This window comes from Phialemonium atrogriseum, assembly GCF_030411735.1.
Source record: "Phialemonium atrogriseum strain 8032-3 unplaced genomic scaffold QBC33scaffold_52, whole genome shotgun sequence".
In the NCBI taxonomy this organism is placed as follows: domain Eukaryota; kingdom Fungi; phylum Ascomycota; class Sordariomycetes; order Cephalothecales; family Cephalothecaceae; genus Phialemonium; species Phialemonium atrogriseum.
Window position 1 is genome coordinate 1 of NW_026848189.1, and position 16,382 is coordinate 16,382.

Consider the following 16,382-nt stretch of genomic DNA (forward strand, 5'->3'; position numbering starts at 1 on the left):
ACCCTAACCCTAACCCTAACCCTAACCCTAACCCTAACCCTAACCCTAACCCTAACCCTAACCCTAACCCTAACCCTAACCCTAACCCTAACTGCTTTTCTACCTCTGCTGCTGTCTCTCCTAACACTAACCCTAACTTCTCTTTGCACTCGCACATGTTGCATCTTTCCTTGCCTTCCTTGCAACACACATAGCCCTCCTGCCTGTCTATCACCTAGTCTAATACTACCTGCTAGCACTGTAACCTTTCTATAAACTCTTCTATTGCTGCCTTTAATACTAACCTATCCTTGCCCTCTTCTTTTTGCTTTATCTAACTGCCTATCCCCTCTTCTTGCTGCCTCTGACTACTGCTGCTTTTGCAAACCATTACTGCCTTGCTTGCTTCCCTGTCTTGCCTTGCTTGCCTACTCTCTTGCGCATAATCTTGTAACTAATGCAGCGCCTTTGCATATACTACTATCTGCACGTCTGCAATGTCAATGCCTATCCCCAATGCGTTTGTTGTTACAATTACTTGACTACCCTTGACCTACTCTCTTAACTGCCATGTCTTGCCTTCCGTTGTATCTACCTTGCTGTAAAACACTAGACATGACAATAACTTGCCTAACTATTCCACTTGCTTGACTTTTCTGCTATATACGATTACCTTTTTGCTTCTATACTTTTCTAACCTTTCCTGTATAACCTGGCACACCTCTTTGTCTTCTACCTCTGCTGTCGAAACTCTCTTTACCTAGTAACCTACGTTTTTTTTTGTCGTTGCTGACCTAAACAAACAAACCTGCTGCCTGTCTATTCTTATCCTTGCGAAAAACTCCTTTACATCTGCTAGCGCCAATGTTGCTGTCAAAAACACTATCTGCACCTTTATCTTCCACAACATCTTGCCTAACTTGCCTAACTGCGGCTGGAATGTCTTATTGCTGTCTAACACTATGTGACACTTGTCTACAAAAACCTAGTCTAACTACCTTTGCGCTTGCAACTAGTTGACAAATGACTAGAAACCTTTTGTTACTGCTAACTCTAGCGTCACAAATATGATTGACGCTGCTTGGTTTGCCTTCTAGCTTTGCCAAACATGTGAATTGATCTTGCATGACTTGCACTGCCTATGCAAATCCTCTTGCAACGCCACTAACAGCACTATTACAATTGTTACTCTTTCTAGCAAACAAAATGCTAGCAATATAAACGACATGCTCTTACCCTTCCCTATCCCTGCTACCTGCATAATTGGACTCTTTCTTTAGATGATTGCCTAGATTACCTTTTTTTGCATGCTGCGAAACTGTGCCTTTTTCTCTATTATGACCTTTAACTGACCTTTTATGTCTACCTGCTGCAACTGCGTAAACTGCTAGAACTGTGCCTCCTTTTGCATGCTGTCAAACATGTCTGGCTTCTATTTCTCTCCTAACCCTAACCTTGCAACCCTGTCTTTTGCGCCAAACTTGAAAAATCGGTGCTATTTCTAGCTGATTGCCTAGAACCAATCCTGCCATGCAACTGTCTTAAACACCTCCTGCTGCAACTCTTGCGCATATATTATCTCTGCTACGTGCATGCTATGTCTAGCTTGCAAATCCCAAATGCTGTCTAACATGCCTTTGTTGTCTTTGTTAAACTTGCTATCCTTGCCTATGTCCTTTCCAAATGCCTTGTTTAAATACTGGTTTGAAATTGCAATTGCAATATGCCTTTACATGCTTATGCCAACCTGCGCCTTTAGATACTGCCTGCTATGCTGCTGCATAATCTGCTGTATTTGGTCTAGTGTCTACTTCTGCTTTTAGATTTACGCTGCCTGTGTAACCTTGTTTTCTGCCTCTCCTTTGTCTCTAACCTTGCCTTCTTTTGCTTTGACTTTTGCCTTTCTAATAGCCTTGTCCTTGCGCTTTACAATCTCGTCTGCCTACAAAAATGCACTTGGCTTGTTTGCCTTTTTGACTATCCTTTGCATCTGCTGCCAAAATGGCAACACTAACTACAAATATCACACTAATAACTTGCCTACCTTGCGTGGCAAGTACTAGTGTATAACCTTGACTTTGCCTATGCTGTGGTAATTCTTGTGATATGACATTACAAAACTTGCCATGCCTTAGTCTATTAATATGTTGCGCACTTTGCTATATACTATGTTGCAGTGCTGTATCTCTATAATCTCCTACGACTATGCTAGCATCTCCCCTAACATGTGTATCAATTGCAATAACCTTTCCTAGAACTGCTTTACTGCTAACCTATACTTGCGCACTGCTTTAGCCTAGTATAGCATCTTGTTGCTGCCTCTTGCTGCCATCTACTCTTTCTACTTGTCTGCCTGCTGCGAAATCTGCTGCACTATCTAACCCTAACTCTTTGCCAACCACTTGTTGCAATTGTCTTGCAAAAATGAATATCTAACCTAGTCCTTGCTATGGTTGTCTTTTATCTGCCTTTACTTAATTGCTAGCACTAACCTAAAATCATCGCCTTTTACTATCAATAGCTTGCCTAATTTAGCCCTTACCTTTTTGACTATCTTGTGCAACATATTTGCCAAATTGTTTGTCTCAATCTTTATCTGCTGGTATGTAATCTAATCCCTAACCTAATCAACTGTCTCTGCCGCTAGCGTTGTGAACTAGACTTGCATTCTATACATGCGCGAATTGAATATCTAATCTATTAGGCTTGGCTTAGACTTGTCTGACACGATTGTTATAAACTGCTTAACCTTTGGCTAGGTGATTTTGAATAACCTAGTTGCTGCCTTTTGCGCCTTCTCTACACTTATTGTCTTCTCTAATGCTGCTACCTTGTCTTGCTGCTTAACTACTAACTAATACATGACTAACATTTGCGTTACCTTGATGACTGCTGAATACTTTAGCGTGTAATCCTTTAGCTTGTACTAACTGTTGTCATTGCGCAATCTTAACACTGCCAAACTGCTAATTAATGCGCTTTTGTATGGCATGTCTTTGTATTAGTAGTTGAAAAACGCAACTGTTGCATTTAAACATAACTAGTCTGCCTAGTCTGCCTAGTCCTTACACCCTTGCTGCTTTACCTTATCTAATAGCATTATGCTCTCTACCTGCACACGCTTCTCTACTGCCTTGCAAAACTTGTCAAACAAATTACCTTGCTTTTTGGTGAATATATATGGCGGCTGGTTTTCATTATCCTATTCCTGTGTCTGCTGCATGTAATATAACAACTTGCAGTACACTTTTTTGTAATCTGCCTACGTATCCTCCTCTATCTACCTGTCAAACAGCTTTTTTTGCTTGACGTAAACCTCCTTTTTGTTAATTTTGAACAACATTGCATGCCTATGCTGCTTTACTACTGCCTCTCTTGCCTACTCTATCACTTGCTCTATGCTTTCCCATATCTGCTGCAATATTACCTTGTCTTTGCCAATTGGCTTAACTATGCTGCGCAACTAGGCTAGGTCTAAACCTTTCAAATGCGTCGGCTAACTAATGCAGTCTAACTACCTGTTTGGCTTAGCCTTCTTGTCGCCTGCCTTAATTAACTGCCTTTTTGACTTGAACTGCGCTGTCTAGGTTGCATGGATTTGTGTCAGCTACTTCTCTAATGTTTCTGCACCTACCTTTGCTACCACTGCTAGCTTGCTGCCCTAGCTAACCTTAAACCAACTGCTTCTAAAGCCTGACTAGAAAAATCGCTGACAATGCATGCCTGTTGTCTATAGCACAACCTGCTTTTGCTTTGCTCTTTTTACTACATTACTGCCTTTACTCTAATCATTTGCCTATCTGTAATCATTCTAGCAATGTCGCTGCATCTCTCTCACCTCTATGCTGACAAAGTTGCATTGGTTGCACCTTAAACTAACAACTAGTAGCTTAATAAACAGGATGGGTAGGATGGTGGGTGGCAGGAACTTGAACTTTTTCAACTTATTCTAGGTTCTTGTAATGTCTAGGATTTGGCTTATCAATTCTGCAATCCTTAACCGTTTGCTAGGCTTGATAGACTTATGCTTTGCTTGCAAATGACTAACGACCTTGCCTGCCACGCATTCAATTCCACACTTGCATATTAGAAACGGGTATTTAGGCAAACAAACAAATAGCTCTATGGTGGTTTGAATGCGTGTCTTGGCTAACTACTAAATGGTTACAACTATAGCCTTACACTACCGTTTGCCCCTATTTACCCCAGACAACAGGCCAATGCGTCGTTAGCCTCTGTAACGCTACACTAGCTTGGGTAATGCTAACAAACAAAACCTATAGCTTTTCCTACCTACAAGCATTTTACTGACTTGAAAATGGCACTAAAGATTTCGCCTGCATTTGAGCTTTATGCGCATACTGATTTTGTCAATTTTACCGCTGAAAATGTCTACAAGCTCTGCCTTCTGTTTCTCTACGAGCTCTGCCCCCTGTCTTCACTAGCGCCATTTCAAATTACATGACGTTTTCTTTGAGCACAGCTTGTGCTTGTCGCTGTATTTGGGGGTAGGAAAATCTAGTGTCTTTTAAAAGACAAGATTAGGCATCTCCTAGAGGTTAAAGGTTTGGTGTCTCCTAAAGGTAAAAATCTAGCGTCTCTTAAGAGACAAAGTCTAGTGTCTCTTAGAGGTAAAGGTTTAGTGTCTCCTAGAGGACAAATTCTTAGCCTTAACCTAAAGGCCAAACACAAGCAAGCCTACTACTATTGCAGATAAAAAGTGCAAAACCCTTAAACTTAACCCAAACATGCTACTTTTAAAGCTATCTGCTATGCTATAGCATAAGCAATAGCTTAGTAAAGCAATTTGCTTTACTTTTCTCTAAACCTAACCTAAATGCTAAAGCTATAAACTTTGCATTAAAATAGTTATAGTAAATCTAGCGCTAAGAAGAGAAAGGATGGTAGAATTAGAAAAGGCAAGAAATAAGTTGTTTCTAGTGCTTTACTTTTGCTTTACTTTATTTAATACTATGCTTTGTTTTGCAAAATCAAAATCACTCTTAAAGAGCCTTTAGCTAAGTCTAATTTTTTTCCGTTGCGTATAGCCTTAACTGTAAAAAAATTACCAAGGCAAATTTTGCAAAGTTAGTAAGCTCCTAAAGGGCTAGCTTACCACTTCGCAAAATTTAGCGCAGCGTGCCGCAGGTTATTTTAATTGTCATGCCAGCGGTGGCATAGGCGCGCTTGCTTCCTGCAGTACCTGCTAGCCTTGACAGCGGCGCTAAGCTCTACTGATAAGATTAAAGCTAACGAGCGGCCTATCACGAAGCTACGTGAGGTGACAGTGCGTGGGAAACAAGCCCGTTCATCGTCGCTGCCAATTAGTACGCATTGAGAGGTGGCTTTGAAATTGCGTCGAACATTGCATAGCGCGGCTTACTTTAAGCAACGCAGCTAGTCTACCTCCTAGACGCGCTTGGGTTGTGCAGCGTGAGCGTCAACTTAGAGACTAGGAGTAAGTACTTGCCGCTTGACAACCACGGAAAGGATAAACCAAGGGTAACTCTAGCTTATGAGGACTATGAGAAAGAGGCGCTTGGAGTTGTCGACGGCAAGGTGTCTCTCCTCTAGAATGTGGGCATTTCCAAAGCTGCATACCTTTTGCGCGTTCAGTCCGCCATCTAGGCGACGGCGACTATGACGACAAGCTGGGACCCAGAGGCGGGGTCCCCAAACCGTTCACGTGACCTCCCAGCTGACAGAAGCTGGCGCGGCATGTGGGCGCTAGCTTCAGTGCCAAGCAGAGATATGGGGGACGGGACCACGTGCAGCTTCGGCAGCCGCAATAATCCGCATTTTCCCCGCTCTAGGTTGCTAGGGCTAAAACGCGACAAAAACAACAACAACAACAGGGGCACAACTTTGCGACAGAATCTGACACAGTCAAAAAGCGTAGACATGCGCGGCGACAACAAGGCACGGGTAATTATCCAAGCTTGGGTAGAAGAGCTGCCGTCACCAACACTATTCGTTGGGACACGCATATCCAAGCCCACGACGCGCGCATCACCGCCCTCATCACCGCCCTCAACCACCGCGCCAATTGCCGCAATCCCGTCAAGAAAACGACAACGGCCATCCTCTACCCCCATTCGAATCATGGGAGGCACTCCCGAATACCAAGCCTCTCCTCGTTCATCAAGCGCGACAAGTGGCGGACCTGACGAGCAAGAACGAGGTCCCCACAGCAAGAGAAGGAAAATCGCGACACCCCCCACACATACCGACGACCACGAAACGACGACGGTCAGTCAATCGGCAGTACAAGGAAGCTACAGTGGCGGGGATGTAGATATACCCATCGCTATGCCCGAGCCAAGGAGGGTGTTCCCGGCCGCGGAACTGCTCAGCGATCCTGATCGAACCCCGAGACAACCCACAGGCCCAGGCCTCGTCCATAGGAGGACTGTCCCAACATCTCCAACCTCTTTGATGAGCCAGTCATCTGGAGCTGCAGGATATACCCAGAGGCTCCGTCACGCGTTGCCTGGCCCGCCAAAAACGCCATCAATTGCTGGCAGCGAGTCCACGACGACGACAGACTCGGGTCTATCCGGGAAGCGTCGGAGGACAAGTCCTGTGAAGAGGATGGCGGACCTCAAGCTCGCGGACAAACCCGTCGTCTCCGATTTCCTCGATGATGCATCCCAGCTCCCGCCCGCCGCGATACCTCTATACCAGCGGCTAAGGAGAATCTGCATTGGCAGGGACATTGTGCCTCGGGCGATCCAGGACTATGTTGCTGCGTCTCTTACAGTCAATGAGGACCCAGACCTCCCCGAGTCCAGTCTCTACCACCACTCTCCGACATCATGGCACCCGCGCACGGCAGAGCAGCAGCGCGAGGAGCTGGGCCGGCTCCGGCACATCTGCGAACTCACGCGCTTCTGCAACTCGGAGCAGGTCTCCGAGCCGACATGGAATGCCCGGGTGCATTCACCGCTACTAGAATTGGCACTCGAGGCCTTCTTCCTCACCCCTTCCCCCGGCACTGCAATGCAGCAAGAGTCTCAGCCACGGCCGCCGCGCCCAGCACGGAGCCGACGAGGCGACAATCCGGTCTCGTTTTGGGACGTGACGGTGGCGACAATCGAGAAGCGATACATCCCGCAGCACACAAGCGGCAGTAACCTCGAGGCCAAGATGGTCGACTTTTGCATGACGCTGTCCAGCCCCGCGGTGCAGCGCGGCGCGAGAGCCATGTTATCCCGCGAGGGCAGGGAGGCCCGCTCGGTCAACCATACCGCCTATGCGCCGGTGTGCCTTCGCCCCATCGGCGTCAGCATCGAGACTAAGACTCCCGATGGCTCCGTCGACGAGGGGAAGGCCCAGCTCTCCGTCTGGGCCGCTGCATATCTGCTGCGCGTCCAGTCCGCCATCCAGGCGACAACGACTATGACGACAGGCCAGGACCGCCATGCTCCCGTAGCACCGACCGATATCCCCCCTCTTCCTATGCTTCTAGTGTCTGGTTCTGTCTGGCAGCTTCATTTTACCATTGACCGGAGCGAGGACATTGTACGTTATGCCCCTTGTTCTTCCCCTACATCCCCCTTCCTAACTTTGAACCTTGCTGACTCTTATGTCCTGCCACTTAGCTTCTACTAGAAACAATGGTTCTCGGCGACACGAAAACTCTTCGTGGCTGCTATCAGATCTTAGCTTCGTTGCGATGCTTGGCCCAGTGGATGGTAGATGACTTTGAGCCTTGGCTGTGGGCAAACCTGCTAGGTGGTGGGGATTAATTACATTGGGAGTGAACTCAAAATATACTCGGGTTAGATTACTCCTAGGCCTTTGAACACACCGCGAACTTGCAAAATATGCGTGACCAACATTAGTATGAATGTGATAGCCGCGCTGGGGGTGAGGCGGTATTTCGGATTCCGTCGCTGGAATGAGACGCCTTGACTAGTCAAGGCTGTCGTCAATCTTTGACATGGCCTTAGAAATCTCTTTGTCCACCCTCTAGAGTGTGGACTTTGACATTTTCGGTCTGCGGACAGTACTGTGATACATTGGATTTACAGTCTTGAAGCAAGGTGGTTAGTGGTTAATGTCCTAAGGGTTGGGTAAGCCCTGATCATCCAAGCGATCCTTCGGTCCCGCGTTTAATGCAACTTAATGTCCTTTTCTCAGCGGCACTGAGATAAGCCCGGCGGTTTGCAGCTGTGCTTTCATGGCTAATGCGGCGTGATCAAACAGGAGACAAACTTGTCAGTCCTCAATACTAGGATCAGCGCCTCGCTGCAATAACAGTTTCACAGACTTAAAATCTCTGGCGATGTATCCTTGATGTGGTGGTGTCTGTTGAAGGACGTTGGTGTCTTATTTTGCGAGGTATTTCCTGTCTAACAGGACCTTGCAAGTTGACGCAAGCACATGCAAAGCAGCAACGTGCAAAGCTGATTTGCCATCATTGGTCTTTGCGTTGAGAAACCTAGCGGGTTTCAAGGCAAGAAGACGGGTCCTCTTGACGTCGGCTTAAGTTGCTGCTCTGCGGAGCGATGTCTGGTTCTCTTCGTCCGCGCCTGCTCCTCTGTCAAACAGTTTATCCATGGTGACCTCGTCGCCGCATCCGACTGCCTCAAGAAGGGTAGTCCGCCCATTCGGATCTAAGAACTGACTTTAAGATATCACACATGAACGCACCTTTTAAGCACCATATGTAGGCCAATAAGTAAGGCATGGTAATTCCATGTGAGCCTCTCCGCGTAGTTTGCACCCATCATACCAGTCAACCTTCCAAACGTTGAGCCACTTTGTGAACTCGCCTCTCTCTCCACGGAATACTTAAACGGCCTAATTCCCATCTCTGATATTCAGCCGCTGCTCTTGGAGAATCGAGTCTTCCAGCCTAAAGGAGACTTGCACCCAGCCTGAAGGTTTGAGGGGGACGTGTACGCTGAGCTCGGCGGCAACTGCCTCGACATTTGGATCTCAGTTTACTACGAGGTTATCGGCGGTGGCGATCTTATTGAGAATGAATCTAGCGGTCTGGTGGAGAAGCCGGTTGATGAGGGCGATGCATGCTGAAACGGTGTGTCAAGCGCTGGCGCGAGTTGGCTGTTCCTGGTGCTAAAGCTGCGGAATAGCAGGGCAATCCAGAAGCTTATGCCGTCGCCAACCATGTCTCACCTGGGGCTCTGGTAATCTAAATGCCGGATCTCGCGATACCGTAGCGGCGGTTGATTAAGATCAGCACAAAGGTAAGCGCCTCCGCGGCAACGGAATTGGCTAGAGGGCTAGCCTGCTCAGCCCTGATGCCACCAGGCGAGGCGAGCTCGCCCGCGATCTCGCACGCCGAATCGTCGTCACTGTAGACCAGCACGTTACGATTTAGCCTATGCGGGAGATTGCGCCGGCGATGCGTGGGGGTATTCTGGAAGGCTGATACGATTACGATGCGCACACGATCGCCAAGAAGCAGGCGACGACATCGGACCTGCTTTCTAGCAGTATTACCTGCGAAACATTTAGCGGGACAAGGGGCACTGTCACGTCGATCAAAACCTTGCTACCAAGCCAGTTGGCGACTTTGAGCGCTATTGGCCCTTCCTCCTCCGCATAGGGAACGGCGAGCACCGCGATGTCGGCAACGGAGACGGCGGCGGCACTGTCAGTGCTGCGGATCTAGGCCTTGGGGACTTCGCCGCGGATTTTCGCCAGGCTGGCTTCCACACGTTGGACCTAACAGCTACTGATCATCATCAGCTGGTCAAAGATCTGTAGTGTGACTTGACATGTCAAGTCCTTTAGGCTCGGCTTGACATGTCAGATCTTTAGTATGACATGACATGTCAGGTCTTTAATATGACTTGACATGTCAAAGATTTTTAGTGTGACTTGACATGCCGGCGTGCGTCTAGCTGCCTCGCCGCCTTCCATGCTGGTTCCGCTGATGACGGCGATTGTCGGTTTCGTGCTCGTCTGATCCTACTTCATCAGGACCCCGCCGCGACAGCTTGGTCTGGATAGTCGGCTGGAGCGGAGCTGGGGTGTAGCTGAGTGATTGCCGGTCCCTGTCGAAGGTCTGGTAAAAAGTGCCGCGGCGGCGAGGATCAGGTTCTCTATGCGATCTGGTGGAAGGTCCTCCTCGAAGCTCGAGCCGGCGGCCCGCGACATGCTCCCGTTCATCAAAGTGCCGTCAAGATCATTGACGCCGGCGCTCAAGGCTAGGGCGACGCCTTGCGGACCGAGCTTTGGCTAGCTGGCCTAGATATTGTCGATGTAAGGGTGCTGCCTAAGACGGGCCGTGGCGTGGAGGAGTAGCGCTTCTTGGAATGTCGGACCTGGCCCGGACCGGCGCCGCAGGGCGAGGGGTCCTCCATGTGCCCGAAGGTCAGGGAAATGAAATCGGTGAAACGTCTTCGTGCGTCGTTGCAGATCGCAGATGCAGATTAGGTAGCTAGCCACATGCTCTAGCTTCTCTATGCGCCCGCCCATTACAATAGCGGTAGTTCTAACGCCGACTTCATGCGTCGCAGCAATCACCTAAAGCCAGCCTTTGGTCGAGAGGTTTTCTAGGGAGATTTCGGCCTAGATCACGCCTCTAAGAATCTCGGCTGCCGTCCCAGGAAGGAGACCGGCCTCGACAAGCTTCTCGAGATAGATAGCGCAAAACCCGGTGCGGAACTTTGCAGACATCTAGGCTAGGAGGTGGTACTATAGGAGGCACAGAGTGGTCGCTACGCTGGAGCTCGGGGGGAACGGCTGGGGCGGCGACCAGATGAAGATCGCATAGGCGCGGAGTTCTGCCCCGCGCGCACTAAACGACGACATATACGTGTCTCTAAGACACTTGATGAAGTCCTCTTCGATGCCCCCCCGCTGTCAAGACGACGCACGAGACGTGCTTGTGCTCGACAAGGTAGCGTAACACCCCGCGCAGGCCTGAGGATATCAGATTAGGGGTGTATACGAGGAATATCTCGTCTTCTCCTTAGTTCCCGCATCAGACCCCTCTCTATCCATCCCAGTTCAGCCAATCTTCCCTCTCCCTAAACATGGGAATGGTTGCTTTTCAGCCCCTTTTTATTTTCCACTTCAACAAGACGCAATTGGGTGAGTTGGGTCAGAACAAGCCGAGGGCGGGACGGCTCTCAGAAGCTATCCTAAAGCCTGAAACCCTTCCAAAAGCATCGTTCATCCATTGTCAGTCTCGTATTTTTAATTTGCACTATGACAGCATTTTCGAGACACGTCCTTGCGTCTTCCATTTTTTGCATCTGTTGACTGGCGCCAAATCTTTGCTATAAAACCTTATGCAATTTTTTTAGAGGTTGGGTAAGGAAAAGGAGTGATTGACTTGGCAAGAATCCTTGCTCTCGCAATCTCTTTGACTGTTTAAGCGCCCTGCCTTGCAGGCTGGAGCCTAGTGAACTAGTAGGGACTTTACATCCTTGTGGGGATGGTCGTAGTGAGCTGCCTAGCCCCGACCATCGCCTCCAACGTGGCAATGACCCGGGCGGCAGGCGGCGAGGGCGCCGGTGCGGAAGGTCCCCGGCTACACACAGAAACGACACGAGCAAGACGTACCAGGTGCCCGGGTCCCGGGGCGGGGTCGGGTGCATCACGAGCATAACGCACCACTTCTGCGGCACCTGCAACCGGCTGCGCGTTACGAGCGACGAAATTCTCAAGGTCTGCCTGTTCGGCAACCCCAAGGTGTCGCTGCGAGACATCGTGCGAAAAGTAAACGCCGTTGAGCGTCTACAGGGACCTGGACTTGTCCATATCGGTGGCGTCTAAGCTGGCGACGAGGCCGTTCAAGCCGTCGCTGGGCCCGCTGTGCGGGTCTGCCGAAACCACCTCTAGCTAAATCACCAAGTTCTTTCTTCCTGCCTCTCTCCGTGTCTTGTGACTGATTCCTAAGGAAAGGAGAATTACGCAGAGGACGTCTAGCCCATTGTCTGAAGAGATGTCGCATGAGCTGAGAGTGTGGACGCTTAGGAACGCTCCGCTTCCGTGTGCTGGTCTTGACATGCGGCCATTTGACAAACGTGTTACTGTAAACGCCACCGCGAAGTGGAACCGGCGTGAAGCTGCGGGCGATCAATGAAGGCAAAGTATAATGTCAGGGCTACCCAGCGGCTAGAGAAGATGAAGAAGAAGAGCGACCCTGTAGCCAGCAACGAGGGCATGACTAGAGGAAGAGAGCCAGCAGCATCACGAGGTTGATGAGCGACGCGGCGAGGAATAAGGCTCGCAAGGAAGTCAAGATGGTTGTCGCGGGGGGCGCGAACTGCGGTATCGCAGGCTGGCCGAGAGGCGTTAAGGGCAGGTATAAGATTGTGGATCCCAGAATGAGGAAGGATATGCGGGCTCTAAAGACGGTCCCCGCGAAACAACGATATCTCTCTCGGTCTACGGAGCTCTCTCGTGTCCGGACTTGTTAGCGCGACCCGGCACTGGTGGGCTATTCTTAGGCGACGATGATCCGCACAGGTTGCCCCTTTTTCTTCCATTCAGTCCTTGACTTAGGGCTGTACATTCGTACATCCCCGTAGGAAGAAGGTAGCCATTGTGGGCAGTGGTTGGTCTGCAATTGCCGCGCTCTAGGCACTAAACCGAAGCTATCACGATGTGTACCTTTATAAGGCTGCCGGACGTCTTAACTATGCCTGCCCCAGGACGCCCTAAATCTTTGTGAGACACCAGGCTTGTGAAGGTACCTATGCTGAGGCTGATTGGCGTACGCAAAGAGGTTGATATCCTGCGTCTGTGTCGTTTTGTCTTTCGTGGCAGTCACGCTTGCTTGGCCATTGCCTTTATTAGCCTCAAGCTACCCTCTTTATACACCTCGTTAACCTCGCTCTTTCCCTCCTCCTCTTCGTTTTGTCCTCCACCCTCTCTCACTCCATCTTCGGCTTCGCCAATTTGTTCAGCATCTTCCCTCATTGGTGTTTGCGATAGGGACAATTACTGTTGTTAATAATGCCGCAAACTCGCCCATGAACCCAGAGCAGGTCTTCACTCTTTTCCAAATATATTCGTACTTCCCTCTCCAGATATGAGGCTCGTCTATCGACATGTTGGCACAAACGGGTATGAAGACAAAGGCTCAATTCTCATGAAGTGACTCCTGAGGCGCCAACTTGGCAAAGCGTGGTTAAACATCAGCGAAAATGCCTGCCCTTAAACCATCTGCCAGCGTAGGTTATACTTAGACAAGTTGCGCTATCTCCGCCTGCGAAAACCTGGATGAATTGGATGTTGCTCCAAAGGGCTGGGAAAGAGTTTCGTCAAGTTTGAAAATCGGATGTGGATTGACGATCAAGGCTTTGAACTGGATGAACGCGATTACTTCGTTGACGAAGACAACATGCCTTCATCCATATCGGAAGAGATGGCCCACGGCATTTTTTAAACGGCGTGAGACCTCAAAATCATACAACTGAACGACAGGATGAAGTTACAGCGGCCAACCTGCCAAAGGTTTCGCAAGAGTCGTCATTTAACGAGCTGCCGTATCCAGTCGCCTGCTTGCGGGACTTATCTTCAATTAACAGCCTAGGCCAAATAAAATACCAAGAATTGAGGAGTTGGAGGAAGACGGTCTGTCTGATGCCGAGGCTCGCCATGGCGAACCTGAAGCTGCACGTTGTCTGGGGCCGCGGCGGTTCCGGCGCCGGCGCCGATGACACCGACGGCGCGGTGAACAAGCTGCGTGCCTCCGTCGCGAGAGTCGTCGACGACCGCCTCGGCGAGGGCTACGTCCCGGCTCCGACTCCTTCGACAAGAATACTAGACGGACACCGCCAGCCTCTACCCCAGTGCGATCTTGGTCACGGACCTCGTAATCTTGACAACAGCCTCACCGTTCGACCTCTTCCTCACCCTCGCGTTGGCGTTTGTCTCCGGTCCGGTCCATCATGTACACCCAGCCTCCGTGATGACCCTCTTGGTGGCATTCGGAAACACAGAGAACATGACCCCAATCTGGTCAGCAGGAATTTCCCTTTCCTTCTTTGGAACTGAGCAGTTGCCGCCTTAGCCTGAGCCAGGCTGAGCTAGACTGAGCAAGGGGTCACTGTTTCGGGCTGCCTCGGCTATACTTGCCGTGGTCTGAAAAGGTAGTTGAGTTGCGAGGTTGCTCTTCTTGGCCCCGCTACCTGGCCACCCTGTCTCTTTCCCTACCTACCGGAGTAAACGATCACTTGGCTTAGATATTAATTAATGAGTTATTGGGCGTGACGACGACAAGCCGTAGCGGTATGGGTTAGCCTAGCTTTAGCGGTTGCGACCTGGGAAGTCCGTAATGGAAAGGGTTAGGGGAAGGATGGCGTAGTCGTAGTTGCCTGCTATAACTATATGCCGATTACCGCTCGCCTGGCATTATAAGCTCGTGAATACGAGGGTGAGTCCCTCCTCAAAGAATAGAGTAGGTGCTACTTGCCTTTTACCCACCCGTAATCCGATTGCGTAAACACGATTAAACGAGGTAACTTTTGTCTCTGTGATGTTAAGTATGCGGCTAGAAGGTTCACGATACAATTGGGTTGGATCTAATGGCCACTTAAAGGGGCTTGCTGGGTATTTGACAGCCGTGGGTGTGCGCGGCGTGAGTGACGGATAGGCTCTGGTGGCGATGGCAAGTCTTACGAATAAGCTATCCACACTGCCCACAGTTACGGTGGACAAATGGCAAGGCGAGCGGCTGAAGTTGGATGCCAAAAAACGGTACCGGAAATGGTTTAGAAATTTTTGGGCCGGCAGAAAGGGTACGGACTGTACCTACATACTACGGCAGAAAGGGTACGTACCTACTACGGCAGAAAAAGGTACGTACTTTGTGGATACATTGAAGCTGGATGGACCCTCCACTCTGCAAAGTCTCGTCGGGGCCGCTTCTTGGTCCTGGCCGAGACCCTAATTTGGTCCCCTGGGCCTGATTTTCGTCCTCCTCTCTCCTGTTCTGCTGCTTTGAACAATTGCCCCGGGCGGAATAGACTGGCCTGCCGCCCTTGCAGAACGCTCTCAAGATTTCGGCCGACCGATGGTAAAAGGGTCTTGACCAGGGCTTCGCAAGCTTGCGACTAGTAAGATGGACCTATGACTGCGGGCTTGTCAACTAATCCCGACGTCATATCAACAGTCTCAAGCAGAAAAAGCAGCTGGAATAGTTGCTGATTAGGTGATTTCTGTGAAACTGTCCATTGGATTATCGAGTCTCGTTAATCCAGCCTTGGCGAGGGGAGTTTAGAGGAGAATATTTACTGTTATAAGCAACGAAAACTATCATTCTGGCCCCTGCGAATCCCATGCCGCTTTTAGGGAGATTTATTCAGAGGGAAAAAGTGTTGAATTGCCAAGTTTCCCAGATGCAGAAGATTTACGCCAAGGCACAGCAAGTATACACTTATACATCTCTCGACGAATGGCTTCCTGAAGCACCGACCACTAGCGAGATACATAGTTTCGTGGGTAGTACACGCCTAGCAAAACTACTAGACAGCACTCAGCCCCTAGAGTTCCCAAAAGGAGTCCCTCGACCAGTTCAAAATATACCAGCTCTCCAGCCACTTATTCAGCATCCATAGTGTTAGGTGCGTTCTGTACAGAGTGAAGGAGTCGGTCGCTACTGTGGACTAGTTGCGAGGTCGCGTCGAGTTCGCTGCTAGGTTACTGCTGGGTCGCTTCAACGTAGGTGTGTATTGATGTAGAGACTGATCGCTGCCCTCCTTTGGACATACCACGGGGGCCTGCTTCCTTCTTTACTGGGGATTACCCCGCATCCTGCGTCCTCAAAAATCCCGCATCCTCCAAGATCGCCGCTGGGTCGCGTCGTGGTCGCTGCGAGGGCGGCACGTGACCCTCCCGCCAATACGACTCGAGTGCACATGACACATAGGGAGAAGGTTGTGGATCATCCAAGAAATCGTTCTTGGGCAGATAGTGACTTTATTCGCCGGCAAAGGAGAAGCGATCCCTTTTGAAGCATTCAAGGGACTCTGGCTCTAGGCTGGAAGATGGGAACCAGTTCACATTCACAGTTACAAAAGAATTGCCATGGCTTACCGACATTCCGGTTCTCGGCACTGACTCTTGCCGCCATGTTCTGGGAGTAGGTCGAGTTGCTTAACTTGTGCAGCGGAACATAGTAATATTTTTAAGTAATTTAAACCCTTCAAATTCTTCTTACATTGCCTGTACGGGTAAATCACACGCGGTATGTACATGGCGGCCTCGAATATTGCCTGCTGCCAGACCAATCTATTTAATTATCTTAAAAGGCGTGGATAATGTTACACCAACGCCCAATCTTCCAATCCCCCTCTCACACTTCTCCGCATTGATTTGCTCTTGACTTCTCCTCCCCAGTCCTTCACACGGTACAAGACAAGACAACGGCAAAATGCCAGCTTCTCCAACTAGGTGCCATTCCGGCTATATCCCCC

General features: G+C 49.6%; 4 protein-coding genes across 4 annotated transcripts; 3 read left to right on the forward strand and 1 right to left on the reverse strand.

Moving 5' to 3' along the window:
• Window positions 1–1,496: 1,496 nt before the first annotated feature.
• QBC33DRAFT_462534 (uncharacterized protein) lies at window positions 1,497–1,802 on the forward strand (the record flags this gene model as incomplete). Its single annotated transcript, XM_060425074.1, has 1 exon — window positions 1,497–1,802. A coding segment is annotated over one exon (306 nt), but the record flags the coding sequence as incomplete, so codon positions are not given.
• A 4,010-nt stretch (window positions 1,803–5,812) lies between these two features.
• QBC33DRAFT_482523 (uncharacterized protein) lies at window positions 5,813–7,796 on the forward strand. The gene is made up of 2 exons (XM_060425367.1): window positions 5,813–7,500; window positions 7,581–7,796. Exons 1-2 carry the CDS (start codon window positions 5,881–5,883, stop codon window positions 7,725–7,727), a joined length of 1,767 nt encoding a protein of 588 aa, XP_060278080.1. The 5' UTR covers window positions 5,813–5,880; the 3' UTR covers window positions 7,728–7,796.
• A 1,340-nt stretch (window positions 7,797–9,136) lies between these two features.
• Window positions 9,137–11,666, reverse strand: QBC33DRAFT_564318 (uncharacterized protein; the record flags this gene model as incomplete). Its single annotated transcript, XM_060430362.1, has 3 exons — window positions 9,137–9,447; window positions 9,504–9,598; window positions 11,521–11,666. The coding sequence occupies 3 exons, from the start codon at window positions 11,664–11,666 to the stop codon at window positions 9,137–9,139; spliced, it is 552 nt and encodes a 183-aa protein (XP_060278081.1).
• Window positions 11,667–13,109: 1,443 nt separating this feature from the next.
• Window positions 13,110–13,962, forward strand: QBC33DRAFT_520042 (uncharacterized protein; the record flags this gene model as incomplete). The annotated part of the gene is made up of 2 exons (XM_060426331.1): window positions 13,110–13,136; window positions 13,390–13,962. The coding sequence occupies 2 exons, from the start codon at window positions 13,110–13,112 to the stop codon at window positions 13,960–13,962; spliced, it is 600 nt and encodes a 199-aa protein (XP_060278082.1).
• Between the last annotated feature and the right edge of the window lie 2,420 nt (window positions 13,963–16,382).